This window comes from Battus philenor, unplaced genomic scaffold, assembly GCF_028537555.1.
Source record: "Battus philenor isolate CCGP_79_NKW_IND1 unplaced genomic scaffold, ilBatPhil1.0.hap1 SCAF_7, whole genome shotgun sequence".
Lineage (NCBI taxonomy): Eukaryota > Metazoa > Arthropoda > Insecta > Lepidoptera > Papilionidae > Battus > Battus philenor.
In genome coordinates, this window is record NW_027181737.1 from 4,329,021 (window position 1) to 4,349,929 (window position 20,909).

Sequence of the window (20,909 nt, forward strand, 5' to 3'; positions counted from 1 at the left end):
TTTACTTCTATAAATTGGCATCATTTTTGATAACTTTATAAGGGTGCTAATACGTGTAGGCCTATCATTACAGGGATAATGGTTACTTTAATTGAAATGCATTAACATTCGCGTCACTAGAACAGTTATATTTAAAATCGATTTCAAAAACAGTAAATATGACTTAACTAAGATTTCTGATAAGAGGTTTCTTACAGTTTATGTACATAGGTTTTCTTGTATGAAAGTTTACCTATATCAACAATAATAAACCTTTACTAAATATTTCTATACTAATATAACTATTTAGTATATACGCTGGGAAAATGGAGATTTAAAATTAACAATATAAATTGACAGCTTAGCGATTAAGAGAAAAAATAGAAAAAAACATGTAAACACGTCAGCGTGCGAGAGAGTACGCATGCGTGAGTGGGGAGCACGACGACGCTCAGTTTGCGGGGCACGGGTGAGGTACGGGAGGACTGGTAATATGCGCCGCACCGCCCGGCATGAAGCGGCTGTTTTCGCCAGTTGGATTTCAGAACATCGAACGGGCGGGCGTGTGTAGGATGGATCGCTAAAGATACCCCAAGTAGTTTTTTTTCATTCCGCCTTCTAACAGTGTTTGTTTAATATCTTCCGGGGCACATTTTCCGTGAATCCTTCTCGACGGTGGTGCTTGTATTTTTTTTTAACATTTTGGCGTTATTTTCCATATCTTGTCTTTAACGCCGTTCCGATTTCACGTCGAGAAGACTATCGCACAAGTTTGAAAGCGGCTTCACAAGAGTAGTAACACCTACTCGTAATATTTTATTATCGTTGTATCAAAGCATCAGGCAAACATCAGAATGGTTAAGAAGATATCTGAAGAGAGTGTAGACAGCGGTAAGTTAGTTTTTTCTTAACAGGAATATAAGAATTACTACTCTTTCATAATTCACAGCTATTGTGTAATTTGGAGATCGAAGTCTGCAACTATTCCATTACAATGAAAAACTTATTCGATAATATTTTTAGTCAAGTATGTCTTGTATACCGAATCTTATTATATTCGTAAGAACAAATGGATTTGTATGGCCACCAAAACCAATGGTGATCCATTTAACCTATTAATGTATACCAAATCCCGATAAACTCTGGACTTAGGATTAAACCCAGGTTTTCCAAAGTATATATTTTTGTGTACACTAAATAGAAGTTTTCTTATATAATGTTTTATAAATAACAGAATAAATCATTTTATGTTATTCTCTATACATTATTTAAAAATATCCCAGAGTTAACCACAGAAAAAACTTCCAGTTAGAAGTCTAATTTTTTTTTTGTTGATTGAGCACTAAACATTAGTTTGTATTAATTAACCATACCCGCGTTTATTTTTATTTCCTTTAAATAAAATTAGTATTTATAGGCTCAGATTATAATGTTTTTATGAATAAAAAAAACATTAACTTGTAATACAAAATAAAGTCATGAAGGACAACAAGAAGACGTACTATAATTATCATCTGTATGCTGTTAGTGTGAGCTGTTGCTGCATTCACAATTGGATTTATTATATTACCATTGGTTGGTAAGGCTTACGACTCAAGGTCTAATCCATTAGGCAAAAGAAATTATACACTACTTATTCTATTCGACCTACATCGCTGTTTCTGCAGGTCATTGCTCGTTTAATTGTATTAATTCATCAACGCAATGTGAATAATACACAAAAAAGATTACAGACTATATTTTTATCTCTTACCACGATCTGTTTACATTAGTGTTTTTACGCTGAAATATAGCCAGCATAAATAGTTTTTTCATGAATATCATACATGAATGATATTTAATCCTGGTTATACAGCATATGTAGCTATGTTTCAAATGTCAGAGTTCATTTGTCTTTCGTCCGATGACCGGTCACAGAACCCTTATGTTTCATAATACTCCTCATTTTGAAATACTGGCTGAATTCGAGATGTTTATAAATATCGGTTGGTAACCGAAGTTTATTTTTTATTTTACGTCACCGCTTTTAAACTTAGCTTATTCTGTTTCAAACTCGTTACAACAAAAAGTTACTTTAATGCTAATAAATTGTTTCAAATAAGTAGAATAGTTTTAATAGAAATTGCGACCTATTTCGTCAACTTCTCTGCGTTGTAATAACAAATAAGTTCCACGATTTATTATAGAAGTTTGCTACTGAACGTCAATTATTTTTTTTTATTTTAAGAGAGTTCATTTAACAATGACATTTGCAAATAAGGCTTATAGTTAATGAGAGTTTTTTTTCAACTTAGTGATAATCGTTTTGATTGTGTTTAATATATGCTTTAGTAACTGTAATATTGCGGTCGTTGCTAAGAAAATTGTGGTTATAATATTCACCTAAATAAAATAATAAATACCTTTCGTCGGTTAGAATGGTCTCTTAAGACCTTATGACATAACGTAAGCGCAAGACAAGTTGTTTTCAATATGATATGGTTGCCTTTGTTCGTGCAAAAGGAACACGTCAAAATAAAACTTGTTTGTATAATTTTTGTTTCTTTTAGTTTTTATTTGTTTATTCGAAATTATTCATTATACACTAAATCAGGAATGTATTGAAACTAGATATTCAATTGAAACGGTGTTATTTTTTATTTTACCGAGTATCGAAATAAAAAATTCGAAATGCTTTACTATACTCAAAGCATGCGGTAATTGCCCGTTACCATTAATTCTAGTTCGATCTACCCACGTTTTCAAATACAATGTTATCGATAGTTAATTGTTATTGTATTTAAAATTTTTAAACGTATTTGACAAAGGTATTCGTTTAGAGGGCAAGTAAAAAGATGTATTGGATTCGCTATAAATAATGGAGTATTTTATATATTTATTAATTTACTCTTTTTACACATTTTGTAATGCCTTTAGCATTCTCTACTGATCAAAGTACTATATATACACATAAAAATATATAAGATAATTAAGGCACATTACTTTTAATTATATTATTATATATTCGTCTAAGATGCCTTACGGAGTTGGCAATAAATTAGATTGATACTGCTGACCCGAGGAATTATGCAGAAATCTTTTTATATATTTATTCTTTTAAGCTTGCAATTTTTGGCGAAAGGTTATATTTTATCTAAATGTGTACTTAGACACATTTCTGATTAAAGCAGTCTGACAATTATATTATGTTAGATTGTAGTACACAAAGGATAAATGATTTACGCTGTTAAAGAATTTCATCAAAATATACAATTTTAATGTCAAATTTTAGTAAAAATTATAAATTAACCATAAGAATAATCTTTTGTGTTGTAGTTGGCGCTTGACAAATTAAGTCTTGCTAATGGAATGCGTATATAATTTAACACAATTTCATTATTCTTGACGATGTCATTCCAACATGGCCGCTCAGGCGAAACGCTCCGAGTCCACGGCCAAGGTCACCTAACACTGAACTGCGCACTCGGCTTGCATTTACACATAAGTATAATAAAAGTCGGATGTGCCATTTGGTATTTTTCTTTTTATTTTTAGAATTAGTTTTATAATTTTTAAAACTGTTTCAACTTTACAAAAAATATTACAAGTTATTCAAATTTGAATATCATAAGTATAGAAGAGTAAAGTTTATAACAACGCATATTTATAAGAAAATTTTTTTTCTAACGTGTTCAAAATTAGAGTCGTTATTCAATTGTTTATGTTATCGAATCGGTGTAACCTTGACCGTGACGGACTTCGCTTATTACCGCGTCATGCACAACCCTTCCCTCCTCACTCCGCCTCCCTGCACTGCGTCTGGTTTTGCGAATCGATTTCTCGTGTTCATGTACCGAACTTCAGGTTTCCCCTTCCTTTATCCACCCTAACTTTCAATGTAACTTTTAGCAAATGCTTTCACTAAATCTACTAACCTATTTTAAGTTGCCTTATATAAATGTTTATATATATTATAGGTTTAAATTTAAATATGACTCTACTTAGACTCAGTGACAATAAACCGCTGTATTATTTACAAATAGTTAAACACACGATATATGGTACGTCATAAAAATTAATTTAGAATTGGATTAATGATAATAAGTAGTTTTCTTTTCCTTAGATGTTTAATTCAGATAGAATACAATATACAATGTGTCACTTTGTATGCACACAAGTATAAGAAATTTCCTGCTAATAAAATATTCAGCATTTGCCACAAGTCGTGGCAATAATTTTTATTGGCGAATAAGTAGGCACCGGTCATTGTTTCGCAGGTGATATTGGGCAAGTTGACAATAGTAGAACCAGTTGCAAATTAGTTAAGCTTTCGACTTACGAAATACTTTTACTTTTGACAAACATTCTTTTACAAGGATAAAAATAGTTCTGGTTAACATTTAGGTATATTGAAAACAAATGTGGTGAAAAAATACGTTTTTGATTCATAGCTTCGTCAGTAGACACAATTTAATTACGTCGGCATGAATTACGGCAAAATTTTTTGTAATTTTAATTCATATAGACTGGATTCGCTAAAGAAATAATTTAGGTAAAAAAATTTTGTTTATAATTGGGTACTCTTCGTTCAAATTTAAAAACAATTGCTTTTAAATACATTTTCTCAATTTCATATTGAAAATATATTATCTGTTGAGATTTATCACCTAAATTCTGACCATATATGGTTATAATTAAATTCGCACTGATAGCCTTCGTTCTTTTTTAGTTATTTACAGTTATATGCGTGAACAAGCTGTCCTCTGTCTGCTTCGCCTGCTTGACAATTTACTTTTTATATTTTAAACGCCCTGGCACTGCCTTTTTAGGTGTAATTTTATGAAATTACACCACTTACACCATTCTCGGCAACTTTTAACATGGAGAAAAAAATGCCATGGCCTAGCTTTATACCTAATGAACGGCTAATTTCGTATAATATGATAATCTTGGCTATCCTCTACTCAACGAGAGAACATCTCTACCAAATTTCAAGTGACCAAGGATTGGTTTAATGGTTGCAGAGATATCATGAGTCAGTATATATTGTATATCACTCGCGGTGCAAATATTATTTAATGGAGTTAAATTATTAAACTGAATTTTATTCAGATTGTAAATGAAACGTTTCGTCATTGATTTTATATATACTGTATTCGGTCACTGACGCAGTGAGTGACAACTTCACGTAGTTACTGCGTCTACCCCCTTATAAATATCTGATACGTGTTCGGCTCTATAACTGTAAGGGCATTAGCAGGCAATTAGAAAGTAGCTTGTTACCGCCTAAGGGTATACAAAAGTATTGGCTTTGCGTTCGGTAAACGAGAGTGCATTCAAATGCCGGACAGATTAGAAAGTAGAAACTTGTCGGCTGAGGGCGCCACGGTGACAAGAGAAGTAGAGTGTACATTCTTTATTTAAAACATTTTTTACTGCCCGTATGTATCGAATATCAATAAAATTTTAAAGTAAAATATCGCTAACAATCAGCATTTGTGCATCTAGTAAAAAAATGAGTTTTAATAGTATATTATATTATTATTGATATTTAGATATCATTATTATATAATATTCCAAAATATGATATTAGCTTTTTATCAGTTACTATTTTTTAATCAAAAGTTATATTTATCTTATCTGCAACTGTTATAATCAAAGTGATTTTGCGATTTCTAATAAGATTTAGTTTTTCAATGTACAAAGTATTACTATTGTTGATTGTTAATACGGATGATTTAATGTCTTTTAAATAATCACAATATATGTTTACTGAAACATACATCGTCCGCTGTAATGAGGATATTATTTATCTTTGTCAAGTACTTGAAGGTCGTTTTTATATGTCTTTTGAATAGTTTGTAGCATGGAAAAAACTTCAATGTGACACAATAGATAAAGTAAATAATAGTTAATATTATAATTTAAAATCTGTTTATAATTAAACTAGTCTTAAATTTCTTTTTAATAAAAGAAATTTGTAATTAAAACTGTATATTGTAAAGTATTCAGAGTTAAAATAAGTATTTAATGGGTCTCTTTACATTCGCGTGTGTACATATGTATATTACAATGTATAATTGAAAATAATCAATTTATTTTTCTGTTGTGGATTTTAGTTGAAGTTTTAAACAAGGAGTACTTACTTTGTAGTGAAATAAATTGTTATTTTACAACAACAAAATAGTCTCTTTACAAACGGATGAGTTTTATTAATTTGATTAACGAGACGCACACCGAAAGATGTTTGTCCAATCGGCATCTGGTAGGTTACGTAAGCTGCCACGTCGTTTGGATCTGCCACGTGGCACCAACGCGAGTTCGTCGCGTAACGACACAGAAGAAATATTTCGCGGTTCTATTACCGGCTGAATTTTTAATTTGTACGTTTATGACGAAATATATATTATTGTGAATCCTTCGTTGTCCTTCTTACTATTTTATAAATAATTGCTATCAACAAGCACAGAGAGTATTTACAATTTACACACTACCCTGAGGCAACGACAGCGACCACCTACATCACAGATGGTGTCCTAATTCTAATCGGCGTTCGAAATTGTATTCGAATGCCCGAAAATGATTTAATATAAAAGTATTGTTGTCGTAGTGGCCAGTTATACTGAGCGTGACACATTTTATGTTCTTTATTTAAAATTAATGTATTAATCTTTCACAATATTTATCTTTTTAAAAAACATTTCAATATCAACGAATACACCGTTTAAATACGGTAATTGTTTTTAATGTTTGTACTATTAGACAATGTAAATTGATCTTGCATTGACATAATTAGTATTTGTCGACTTATTTACTCCTTGCCTTTCGGTGCGTGTTCTTAATGAAGCTATTATTGACAGCCTTCTTTCTGCCGGCCTTGATAGTTTCGATTTTAGTGCGACATTTGTTAAACCGTTGTTTGTATCCGATCAAGGCAAAGGGTGGGCGGTGCGTTGTGAAGCATCGATTGGCCTTTTCTAATAAGGCATGAATTTTATGGTCTCATAAAAGGTTACCAGTTTTTTAAAATATGAAGTTTAATTTATATTGTCAATTAAATTATACTGTCTTTCAAGAAATTGTTAATTTAAAGCTATGTGTGCATATAGCATGCATGTAATATAATCAGGATCAACCCGCATCCTCACCTTCTCTAATTACAAAATCCTTAAATGTTGTCATCAAGCAAACACCTCACACAATTTACTAAAAATCCGACATTCACCTTTGACACAAGTATTACAACGATGAGACTGCTGCCAAGCCTTTCTTTACGAAGTAGCTTCGTTTAAACCGGTCCCTACATACTTAATTATTAATAACTTTTACTTATATTTATTCTGTTCATCATATCCGTTTGTGTTCTCTATTTTTTGGCATTTATTATTATCTGGATAGTACTTGGAAGACAAGTGGTTGGTCATTTGTCTTCCAAGTATAAATAATATTGGTATATATCCTGGCCAAGTTTTATATCTACACGAGCTACAATTTGAAAATATTTATTTTTAATTAACGTCTCTCACTGGGCTTACTCTCTGATAGTCGAATTTCATAAAATTCGATATTAGCTGACCTCAACTTAAAATGAATAGTGTTACTAAATTTCAAGTTTCTAAGTCTGATGGTTCCAGAGGTATCGTGATGAATGCGTAGATAGGTGAAATGTATATAATAGTTTGGGTAGAAAGTTTCAATGGTTTTATATGAAATTTAGACATATTTTCTTTTGTTTATTTACATTTAACAACAATATATAGTTTCCATTTTGTTTGATAATTTTTCGCTATGTACGCTACTTGAAACGCTATGCCTACTTCATATGAAAGTGGCTTTTGAAGTGCAATGCACAATGCTCTAGTTGAAGCTGTTGTTCAATTATATGACTGAATACATTGTCTTGTATAGCATCAAAATAACTTGTATGATTTCCGCGTTGTCTGCCATGCTATTTTACTTTATCTCTATTACTTTTAAACTATTAAAGCTAATTAATGTATGTACATACAGTAAAAGCTAAGTAAAGAACAAAAGCAAAATCTCACTTTGGTGTATTTAAGCCTGGCAACTTTCTTGGTTTGTTTTTTTATGGTTTAAGTTCAGTTGTAATCGTAAATTGCGCATTTCTGTATGGGATAGAATTTAAAAATAAAAATATTTAGTTTTTAATTATTTAAATAGTTTCCCAATTTTTATGCACATTTATGATCTTAACCTATATATATATATATATATATATATATATATATATATATATATATATATATATATATATATAATCTTCTACTCTTAGCCGCATAAGCCACCAGTGCAAAGTAAAATAATTTACTTTGGTGTTAGGGTGACATTCAGAATGATAATTATTTATAAAAAAATAATCATGAATTTGTAACACGTCTACTCTTGCCGGTGTTTACTATTGAACTAGAATAGACAGTTTAATCTATAATAAGAAAAGAGCCTATACAAACATACTACACAGACTATGTAATTCTCGTTATTAAAATTATTATGCTACTGACCATGACTATACAAAGCACGTTTCATTATTCTGAGACAAGCTTGTATAGGGCGTACTTCATTATTTTATTTGTACAGCAGATTAATCTTTACTCAGTGATAATAAAGCATGAAGTTGATTAATAATAAATCATGTAGTGCAGTAGTAAAATTAGTCACGTACTCGCCAGATATTGCCTTCGAACAACGAATCATTCAATACAGCAACGTGAAGGAAGACGTCACCCTGAGTGGAACACGTAGGTAATATTTTAAAGCGATTAAGTGAAGGAAGCAATAATGACTAGATAAACTCAACTCTGTTCCTTGTTACAGTTACTGCTTCTAAATTTTAACATAGGTGATATGTAAAAAGTGTAAACAAAATTAAACCCCAAAAGATTTTACGAAATTATATTATATAAATAAACTATTAACTTACGAGTATATAACTTGCCAGAGTATTTTTTAGTTTGTGATTACCGAGAGTGAATTTAATGAAATTACACTTAATGAAGAGCGAGCCACGCAGAGAAAGCGAGAGACAGCTAGAAGGTAGATGCTATACGAAAACAGGCGTCCTATATAAAAATTTCTTGTTTATGAATGAAGATAATACCGATTTACACAGAGTTAATGAAAAGTAGGTAAAATCCAAGAGCTGGAGTTGGAATGATCGTATACGTGGGCGCGTACGCAGTGGGCGCGGCCGGTCGTTGACCCCGCTTTGTTTGCCAACTCAGCTGCACTCACGCCACACGTCACGTCACAATCGTATTCATAGCGACATGTTCCAATGCTGCCTCGATTATCTATCGATTCGTTACAAAATAAAATACTTATTTGTCACAAGCACAAAAGACAATTTAAATTTGTACAGCATAATAATTTTACTCATGTCAAACATACTAGAATAAACATTCGCTTACTAAACCAAGTTAGCATTATTTTCGAAAGATATAGGGTAATTTTATATTACATTAAACTATATTTTAATGAAGTAAAATCCAAAAACAAACAAAAACTTGTATATTTATATTGACCGTACCAATAAACATAATATTCGAATTAGTAAAAATATATTAACTTTTTAATTAATAAAGCCAGCCTTCTGTTGACATTTAAATAATATAAAAGGGCTGTCTGTCAAAGCTTTTCAAAATGACTCCATTTGATACATATGCCGATCACGCCAAAATCAAACAATGGCTTGGCACGTAAAGCAAAGTGAGAATCATCGACAGCGGGAATCGATATTGTGATATACGATAAACCAAGGCTATGCCCCAGCAGTGGGAACGTTGCAATTCCAAGAAGATAAAGGGAGGTGCTAAGAATATTCATAAACTTGTGATTGAATGTGCGAAAAATTGATAGTGAAAACGATTCATTCATATCTATGATACAAATAATATGTGACAATATGATTACGTGTATTAAGAAAACAAGGTCAATGAGTTTCAACAGTTATTAATGTTTTCATTCGTTTAACTCGGACAATGAAAACGCGCACATTCGTAATGCTAGTGTTCACTATGTAAGATCTAAAAAAACATAAAACTCAACATTCCTAATAATGCTAGAACTTTCTGAAATAGCGCAATACATACGTAAAGCGTACTTGAAATATAAGTTAATTTTACATAATCTTTGAAAGCCACTGACATTCTCGATTTTTCGACTCATCATTATCACATTAAAAAAATGCTCCAATTGTGTCCACGAGTATCGGAAATTCGTCTTGTCTTATCTGTTTTGTTTTTATCCAAAGTGCTCACGAAGACAAAGGCCTTTTAATGACAATAAATAATCATATCAGTGCAACTTGTGTATAAAATATCATGGCCCATTTTCGTCTAATAACTACATAAGCTTTTGCCATTGATATCATTATCATAAATATCTATTTTTTTTTCGTGTTACACTGTTAGGCCGTTTGGCGGACTTGCTGAGTTCTGGATATAAAACCTTCTGTCTTTATTGACAAAAACTCAATAATTAGCGCTAATTTCCACCTTAACACTACATCACTAGATAACATATTTCTCTCATGTATTGACTCATTATGGTGTCTCTAGAACCATAGAGTTTAGAGACTTGGTTTGGTAAGAGTATTCCTTTCATCGAGAAAAGTTCAGCAATCGAGTAAGAACGGAATTTTATGAAATTCCACCCACAAGGCGTTTGAGAAGGCATTCATTGGGCTCTCAATGTAGGCCTGTGGCAGCTTATTTATATTTATGTAATTATAAAGAAAATATTGCAAAGATTAAACAACCTATCGAATGAATTTTTAGAATATTTTTGTCTATTTTTGCGATACTTTCACAGTTGTGTCTGGGCCGGGATAATAAACGTGTGATGTTGTTGTGGTGCAGGAGTCGGACGCTGCAGCAGCCAGTCGGGCAGCGAACGCGAGTCGGACGAGGGCGCGCGAGGCGCAGAGCCGTCGGCGCCGGTCGCCATCGCCGACAGCGAGGAGCTGCAGCGTCGCAAGGAGGAGGCACGCAGGAAGCGCCGCAGGAAGAAGCGCTCCGGCAGCTCCGTCGTCACCTCCTGCTTCCAAGGTACTTACCGATTTTATTTTTAATAACCTAGCTGTATTCCATAATAACAGAATACTTTTTTAAAAAGAAAAATGTATAATAAATCTAAAATAAAATAAAATAATCGAAAAAGTCGAGGGAGGTCTCTGGATGCAGGCACCTCAAAACCAAAACCGGTCATAGTAGCGATCTTTGGAGGAGGCAATACCTTGCAGTTGGTAATTGTCAATTTGAAAACGTAGTATCATTTAAAAATCCTTCACACTGTATTAGAATTTTCTTACAAGAGTAAAAATGAGGAACATTACGACAGTAGTGTATATACCGTACACGGTTGCCCACAATAGTTACTAATTTTATGAAGTATATTTATATACAGCTATTGTAACGACGTCACAGTGACTAATCATCACTAAATTTTAGACAAATTTTCCTAATACGACTGCCTAAGGTAAAAGTGTTGTGTCCGCATAAACAATGTATGAAGTCATCCTCTGACGCCCACACCACCCGGTTCCAAACGCAGTCTGCCGACTGTTTCCAGACAAACTATTAGTCATCGTGTCTCGTCATTGTTTGTTTACATTCAGTGCTTTTTGTATTATATAATCGTTTGAAGGTTTAACGTACTTTACATTGACCTGTTAAATTTATTATTATTTTATACAATTTTATACGGACATTGTTTAAAAACAAATGATCATTTGTATTGTGGTGCTACCGAAACCGCTGTACCGCGCCTTAGGTATGCACGCGGCGAGACGGGAGGGAGTATCGGCCACTCCACTAGCACCTTTAGCGTAGCAACTTCATATCGGAATACTAAATGCATATCAATTAACAGCTTAAGAGGTTCCCTCTCGGAATCCTTTACGCCCACTCTATAGAGCAACCTCCTAATACTGTCAAATTACATATTGGATTTAAGTGGCAGTGCTGAGATTCTCGTAAAAAAGAAATAAAGAGATTTGAGTTAAGCGCTAAAGGTTATTGTCACGCAGTATTTGTCATTAAAAAAAATCATAAACTAAATTTCTTGCTAATCAGTTCTACACATATTTTACATTATCGTAATTAAATAAGGCGGCATCAAACGTGTTAGAGAATGACAATTGTTGGTAAACGTTACGTATGGTAATCCTACAACAAAGACGTAATGAGTAATTAGTAACCACGAGGGCCTCTGTTACAATGTTTTGTTCGTCCAACATTCAACAGTTAAATAAGCAATACGTAACACTATTGTTCTAATTGACCGTTTTCTTTGTATCGGTAAACGTTCCAGAATTTTCTATTGATGTTATTGACAGCCAATAACACAACCGTTATACTTATTCGAATCTATTTAATAGCTTGTAAAGCGTAATGTTGCATTAATAACTTCGAGACTTCATAGTGATAGCATCGAGTTACGGAGAGGGCTTTAGAGTGGAGACCACTGATCAGCAAGCGTAAGAGGACGTCCATCTATAAGGACGATAAATATCCTTGTTAAGATCGTCGGAAAATACTGGATGCAGGACGCTTCCAATCGGTCTTATTCGAAATCTATGGAAGAGGCAGAAGTCCAGAAGTGGACATTCTATGAAATGATGACGATGAATGGGACTCTTAAAGTTAGAAACTTAATTACCGAGCAAGCGAAGTAGTAGTACCAATTCATCATACGCTAGTTACACATTATTAAATATTAATCCGACCCTTTTCGAGAGCATCGTACCCTCCGTCATTCACAATAAGCTTTTCTACTATACGTGTGAGCCCATATTATAATTATTCTCACAGAAACAAGGGCGCAATACTCAAAGCGCCATCGATTGCTCAAGGGTAAATGAAAGGCTTGTCATAAATTTTAATAATAAACAACTAACGGTAATATTTGTAAACCATATTGTTTCTGAATGGCTTTCAAACAATAATAATAATGTAAAGGTAAAAAAATTTTCAAGAGGACGCTACCATGCATATATATATTAGGTAAATAGAGTGATTGATAAATAAAAAGACTTGTATTTTTGTGGTTTCTTTTGCGATTTATGAGACATCTTGCACTCATTTAAATGTCTTCAAGCCCGGAGGTTCTGCTACTAAGGGTTTTGCATCTCATCGTGTCGTTTATATATATTTTATTATTAAGACATTATATCAGGGGTGAACAACCCGCGCGACCCGCTTTAAAAATTGTAAGGGTCATTTAAGGTTTTTATATTACAGAATTTTTATGGTAATGTTTATATTATGAGCACAATTTTAAATACTCATACTAATTATGGTTATGGCTCGTCCAAAAATATTAAAATTTGGATAGGTCTTTTGTAAAAAAAGCTTGTTTACTCGTGCATTAAATAGAAATATAAAGTCATCAGTCTGTAATATATTTTATTTTAACCCAACAGACCTGTACAAGCTGACAGGCGAGGTGCTGGGAGAGGGCGCGTACGCGTCGGTCCAAGCCTGTGTGAATATCTACACGGGGCGGGAGTTTGCGGTGAAGATCATAGACAAGGTGCCGGGACACGCCCGGGCGAGGGTGTTCCGCGAGGTGGAGACCTTCCACTACTGCCAGGGACACCCTAACATAATCCAGCTCATTGAATTTTTTGAGGACACCGACAAGTTTTATCTTGTCTTTGAAAAGGTTAGTTAAACAATCTTTTCTACTTGGGTTCTATGATCAAATACAACTTCTTATTTTTGCAACTTGTTGCAATGACCAGTGTTGAACAGTAATTCAAATTTAGAAATATTTATATTCAAGTAAGCATGAACACACTCTTTTGAATCGTCAATTAATTTAACTATATAAGTAGTAAGCTTTCCACGGGCTCGGAATGTAGGTCTGCTGAGAAGAGCCCAGAAGGTCAATAGTTGAACTTTTTAAATAAAATTTAACAACGTTCGATGTATCAGCCATAAGAAAGAATCAATAAACCAAATTCCATGTATTTCCATCAACTAAAAAATTTAATTTTAAAACTAAGACATGTAAAGTTTAAAGATATCTTTCTGAATTTTATGCATGCATATACTCAGACACTTGCCGGATTTGTTAATTGTTTTAAGTAAATATAATGAGAATTTTTTTACGGAAACTGTCTCCAAAGTAAATTAAATTATATTAATTTGTGCTTCTTATGAAAATAACGTCTAAAGGTTAATAAATATATCAACATTTATTTGGTTGAAAATAGTCATTATTTTACTCTCTAAGAACTTATATATAATAGTTGAGCTTTATTAGCAATTACAGAAGTTTCACAGTGAATTAATCATTGCTTTATACATAAAATCCATGACATGTTATTTCTACTCATAAATTTTTTTCTTTATATTTCACAACATTGAAACAAGTGCTACTAAAAACACATTGTTTAATTAATAAAAATTCCATTGCATATGCAATCATGACTAATTGTTAATAAACTGTTATTGCAAATTGATAAACAAATATAATCATTTATTTATTAAGCAATACAGCATTTATCAGCATTTCATAATACAAATGAAACATTTTCTATTTTTGTTTTTATCTATAATAACTATAATATGAAACATAATTATAATTTAAATTATAATATCATAATTATTTAACATTTTCATACTTCTGATTAGCTAGTAAATCATTGAGAAATATGTACTCAAAATGGTTCAAAAAGGCATGAATTTTATGAACACTCATAAAAATCATGCCTTAACTAAAATTAATTCAAAGAGTTGTCTGCTATTAAAAAATGATGGAAAGTGTAATCGTTTTTTTTTTTACTTAGACTACCAACACCTAATTTAATTAAATGTACCTCCAAATTAAAAAAAAAAAGTAATTGTTCTAAATTTGAAATTCCTAAAAAACTTGAAACTTTATTTTATTAACGATTTTAACCCTATTAAGACTTAATGAAATAAAGTGTTAATAAATGCTATGTTTTTTACTTTGTGTAGGTATCGTGTTAAATGGCTTTATTTACATTCTAAAATAAATATTGATGATTCACTTAATATGTTTTCACTGTACGTTACACATGTACATGGCATATATTAATGCCTCTTTGTTTGGGGAATGTTCCGTCGATTTACCTCATTGTGATGTAAACAAATGTCCGTACACATTGCTTGTGTCGTTGAGGGGGCGTTGCTATTATGACAACGGTCAAGGTGATGATATTAAGGAAATATTTTCAAAATTTTTCCATCGAGTATCCTTTATATAGACGTGCTATTACGAGTGTTAACTCTATACTTACCTTTAATCATATTTCTGTACTCTGTTTCTAAAATTAAATAAAAAATCTTATTTACTCAATTATTTTTTTCTCTTTTGATTAACTTAATGTGATTTATGTACTTCAAGAGAAAAACACTAGAAGATTCTATTTGACTGCAGTTAGTATCATTGGCGCTTCCCTGTCATAGAATCCCAACTTAAAGCTATGAAAGTTCGTAACTTTTTTTTTTTAGAAGAGCCAATAGCAAACTTCCTTTACATTAGATGGTCCAATTGATTTTGTAGTATGATTAGTTTTTTGTATTAATTATTGTTTGACAGAGTTTTAAAGTTTATTTCGTGTTATTTCTACAAGAAAGTTTATTATAAAAGCGCATATAGTTGCATACTATGAAGTTATGAATTTTATATAGCTGAGAGAAAGGTTTAAATGTATATCATAAAATCGGCATTAAATACCGATGAATTAGATATTTTAATATACCCATTAACTGAAGAAAAAAATTATGCAATAATATATCGGACTGACATGAATTTTGTTGTATAAAAGCAATATTGCCATAACTATTATGAATATCAGTTAAATTATTGTATACCGCAGTAATATATGTACTTACCAATTATTTCTATAATTTTATTCAAATATCATCATCGTCATTTCACATGCCACATGTACACAGCTGGACATTGGCCTACATGCAGCGTCTTGTCAAGATTGTCGGAAGACATTTTAATTTTAATTGCACTTTACATGAAAAAGATTTTTAGAGCACACTATCTTTGTTGCAGATTAATGGAGGGCAACTCCTGTCGCGCATACAGGAGCATCATTACTTTTCTGAGCCGCAGGCGGCCGAGATCGTCCGCGAGATTGCCAACGCTCTGCACTTCCTGCACGGCAAGGGCGTGGCTCACCGCGACCTCAAGCCCGAGAATATCCTGTGCGTCTACATGGACAGGCTGTGCCCAGTCAAGATCTGCGACTTCGATTTGGGCAGCGGGATCAGCTTCACTTCCAGCCTCGCCAGTCCACTCGCCACGCCGCAACTTATGACGCCTGTAAGTCAATTTATGTGCTTCATCAATCACATCACCGATAGACATATACGCTCATTGAAACGTATAGGCCTCCTCCGAAGATAGGCCATTGTTTACCAGCTGTCAAATCAAAAACATTCTTGGTAATTATCATATTCCAAAAAAAGATATATGTTATAGCCAAGTTTTACACATAAAGCTATAGTTTGATATTTAAAAGTTCAGTTTTGTTTCAGTTTGATTTTTCGTATTTTTTTTATGAACATCCTCTCAATACCCCCTGCGGGGTGAGATTTCGGAAGTCCGTTCATAGCTGATCTCTGTGTCTCATATTGTGATCAATCAGTATATAGGTGCACATCTCTTAAATGGGATCATTCAAGTAAAGGCTAGATAATTTTAAACGAAGTTTGGTTTTATTTTAAATCATTAATAAAACAACATTTATCTTTCCTTCGGACAGCTTGACTTACTCAGTCTGGTAATGCTAATAAGTGCAAATGAATATTGGAAAAAATATGACAATAAATGTAGTGGAAGTCTTATAAATAATTAAATATTTGTTCTTCACATAATATATTGAATATGATTTGTTATTTTATAAATTTAAACAATTTGCAGGTGGGCAGCGCAGAGTTCATGGCGCCCGAAGTAGTATCGCTGTTCGCCGGCTCCGCGGCCACGCACTACGACAAGCGGTGTGACTTGTGGTCCCTCGGCGTGATCGCGTACATACTGCTGTGTGGGTATCCGCCCTTCCGCGCCGACTGCGGCAACGACTGTGGCTGGGAGCGTGGAGAGAACTGCCGCGCGTGCCAAGAGTTGCTCTTCACTACAATTCAGGTACATACTATACATACATGCATGATACCATCTGAATTTTTGCCCTACTTAGGATTTTTATCAACAGCTAGTATCACAACACTTAACCGGTATAGAAAATTAAAAACTCTTCATAATTTCTTCATCCAATGGAATCAATTTATACCATCCCTCTCTAGGTGTGGTCTCCTAGTATGAACAAAAGCTTTACATAAGAGCAATAGCTGGTCCAAATTTATATTCGGAACATAATGAAATACTATTATTTTTGTCTAGCTTTCTAAATCATATTTATATAACTAATGATCTGTAATTTAATTCATTACTCTCTTGTATATCATTTGTTATTGCACAAGTTTCTGAATTTTTCCCCTCAAAGTTTATGTATTTCACATTTTGACTCTCTTTGAATTACCAAATATGTTGCTTAGTGCAAATATGTCTTAATATTATAGCAAAATTCAAAATTAAAACTTTTAAATAAGTGTTAAGTATATACTATTTGGTTTATTTTTGGTATATACTAATTGATTCTCTTGGGTAAACAAGTCTGATTTGAAACCATAATTTCATTTCAAAAATATTTCTTTTGTAAAGTAGGCGAGTAGTATCAGGTTGTCATCATCATAACATGTTGGAGACAACAATCATCAGGAATTAGAAAATTGCTGATGGCTAACGTGATAATGATGTTAATACCAAATCAACATCATATTCATTATGTTAGGTCTTTTATTTTTTTTAGCGTTTTTACATATAATATTCATTCTTACACAGGAGGGCCGCTATTCATTCCCCGAAGAAGAGTGGGCAAACATATCGTGGGAAGCGAAGGAGTTAATCGGGCAGCTTCTAGTCCGCGAGGCTTCCAACCGGCTCAGTGCCGAGAAAGTGTTGCAGCATCCGTGGCTGCGTCGCGCGGACCCCACCGACTGCGCTTCTGCTCCGCCGCTGAAAACTCCGCGCAATATGCAGCGGTGAGTACCTAAATATTGCTCCCATATTGTAAGTGATAAATCTTAAATAAAACATGTACTGTCTGATGGGAAAAAGCCTTAAATCCTTAGAAAGGGTTAAAGTAAAGCTCATTTGCAATAAATTTAGCTATACATTCACCTCTTTAACGACCATTTATTTCTGATCATCTGCAGATAAAATTAAACCAATTATAATTGTTTATAAAATTATTACTGGCAATGATACCACTATTTATGCATATCAACATAAATGCAAGTGTCTATTGGAAGTTCTAAAAGCATGAACAGTATAACTAAAATTTTTTTCGCCAAACATGCAGCTAGTTATAATATAAATTTGTACATTAATTTATATTTGTAATTAAATTCTACAGTAACATGTCGGCACGCAACCTGTCCAACTTCGCGGAGTCAGCCATGGCAGTGAACAGAGTCATCCAGCAGCACTTCTCCATGAACTACTCTTACATGGAGCGTCCCACTGCCGCACTGCGTTCCAGCAAGTCTTGTCATCCGAGCCCAGACATCATTGAGGATGAGCTGGAACGCGCTGGCGTGGTTTTACAAAGGATGTGCGTCGATGAGTGCAACCCACCGCTGGGGCTCTCCCCGCCCACAGAGTCCCAGCTACTAAGACGTCGCCTGCAACAACCAACCGAAAAGTCTGTACAAGTGCATTAACCCCGTGATACATTCTCATTCTTCCCTCCACGACCATGCTATATACTAAGAAACAAGTGAAACTCTGTATTGAAAGACAGTTTAATTACCTAGTTTGTGAGCGGATTGGTTTCAAGTGAACCTTGTAAAGAGTAGTATATTGTATGTAGATATACTTTAGCTGTAAGCTGTTCGGTCGGCTTAATGCTTGAAAGTGTCTGGTCGCAGATCCGAGGACTTGATGAGTTTGTTAGTATGGTGCATTAGACACCCGCCGATTTGCCTCAGTCAATATTGTGCGGTAGTGCTTTTTGGCCTCCCCCGTGACGTCATAACTAAAAACCCAAAACACGCAACGATGCAGGCGACGAACGGACAAACGAGCGTGTGTTTATTAGTGACTCGTCACATTCCATCGAGCGCCACAGTACAAGGTTCGTCCCACCGCGTTGGAAAATCTCTGGCCGACGTCGCTCGCAACGACTAAATATCGCTGAGAAATAAAATGCTAATTTCACACTCCACTTGTTTTCTATGTAATAACATTTAATTAACAATTGAGAATTATACTTTTCAAGTTGTTTTTTTTTAAATAAAGTGTTGTGTGAGTTTAGTTAAAAAATATATAAAAAAAAGAATGTGTTTAGAGATAGTGACGCGATGCCGTTGTTTCGAGCGACCGCAAGCAAACCTTCCCGTAGCGGCAACAGTAAGACGTCGTGTCAAACTGCTGTTGCGCTGTGCCAACGGAACATTTTCCTCCAGTGATACACATCCGATGCAATTACTGTGAACAGTACTTGAGCTGTAACAGTTTAATTTGAGCCTTTTAAAGATATATTTTTATTGATAAATAAAAACGACTGAATAGTTTTTATCAAAATGTAGAGTATTTGTGAGTTTGTTGCGGCGGATGCCCGCCGAAAGACCGTTGGTCGATAAAATCGTATTAAATGAACAGAGTGCTGAACTACAATATATATTCGATAACAGATTATTATAATTATTTTTTTGTTTTCCCATGGATTTATGAAATCCTCTGTTTGGAATGAGCTTATTGTGTGATCGACTTCCGTTCGTGGCCTATCCTTTGCAATAAAAAAAAATGTGAAATAAATTTTTGTTACTTTCGATAGCGTGTTCGGAATACTAGTCTGTTATGTGATTGTTTTTTTTGCATTTTACCAACAATGGAAAACCACATCTCATTAATTAAGAGTGATTGAGCTAAGTTTTGTAAGTCGAGGGCAATATGTGACATTTTGGCCAAATATGTTCAAGTTGTTAGCGGTGTTTAGGAATCGAACACCGCACGTCACTCCGCGTGCTGCTCGTGACTACACACTAACATTTGATTCTGTTTATGTACCTTGCAAAATTTTCACTTTTTTCAATACATTCATATAGTCAATCATACATTGTCAGAATTTTGTAATTTTTTTTGTACTAAAGTGATAAAACGAGCTGGCCGTTCACCTGATGGTAAGTGATACGCCCAGAACAGCGCGTCGCTAAACTAGATTTCGTGATAGACTAGCATGTGCAATACCAAATCGCTCATCATCTTAGACAAGATGATATGATCTCATCTGTCAAGTATATAATATCATTGGCGCCCTCGAACTAAATCTGTTTGGCGGCAGACAAATTATGTTATAAGATGTAATAACTATTTATAATGTAAACACGCAAGTCTGCGTGTTAGAGTAAGGGGCGTGATACTTTTGATTGTTTATACAGAAATTTACTTTTGAATCAACAATGCTTAATTTCGAAAGAATTGTGAACTGAATTGTATGAAATGTCATATATCTTGAATCGTGTTGGTGAAATGTTGCATGGTTGTTCCATGGAGCTGCCATAAAATTGTGATCAGTTTGAATACTTTTATATTGCCGAAAGAATGGAGTGTTGAGGTAACGTTAAGTGTAGACCTGCTAGCATGTGAACGTGCGTAGAACTGATTGGAGAGATTCGCGCGGTCGCCACCTTTGTTAGGTCGTTATAGTTTCTATTTTCACAAATTTTATAGTTTTCATTTTGAATTATATAAATTTTATTAATATTTTGTGACCCGGTGGCTATGTCCAATCGATTCTAAACCTACGCAGTACTTTGTTAAAATTGTTTTTTGACTAAATCATTGATTTAAACTGTCATTAAATACAAATGTTTGAATTTAAAAAA

General features: G+C 33.6%; 1 protein-coding gene across 1 annotated transcript; it reads left to right on the forward strand.

Annotated features, from left to right (window-relative positions):
- The first annotated feature begins 514 nt into the window (after nt 1-514).
- Nucleotides 515-20,909, forward strand: Lk6 (Lk6 kinase). The gene is made up of 7 exons (XM_068774342.1): nt 515-870; nt 10,836-11,024; nt 13,400-13,641; nt 16,015-16,284; nt 16,885-17,106; nt 17,863-18,062; nt 18,437-20,909. The coding sequence occupies exons 1-7, from the start codon at nt 834-836 to the stop codon at nt 18,741-18,743; spliced, it is 1,467 nt and encodes a 488-aa protein (XP_068630443.1). The 5' UTR covers nt 515-833; the 3' UTR covers nt 18,744-20,909.

What these genes read in the sequence shown, in the direction of transcription:
- Lk6 (XM_068774342.1), top strand. Translation starts at nt 834, where the DNA reads ATGGTTAAGAAGATATCTGAAGAGAGTGTAGACAGCG. An exon ending in TGAAGAGAGTGTAGACAGCG is followed by an intron (nt 871 to 10,835) that starts GTAAGTTAGTTT and finishes GTTGTGGTGCAG; the next exon opens with GAGTCGGACGCTGCAGCAGC. An exon ending in TTTATCTTGTCTTTGAAAAG is followed by an intron (nt 13,642 to 16,014) that starts GTTAGTTAAACA and finishes TCTTTGTTGCAG; the next exon opens with ATTAATGGAGGGCAACTCCT.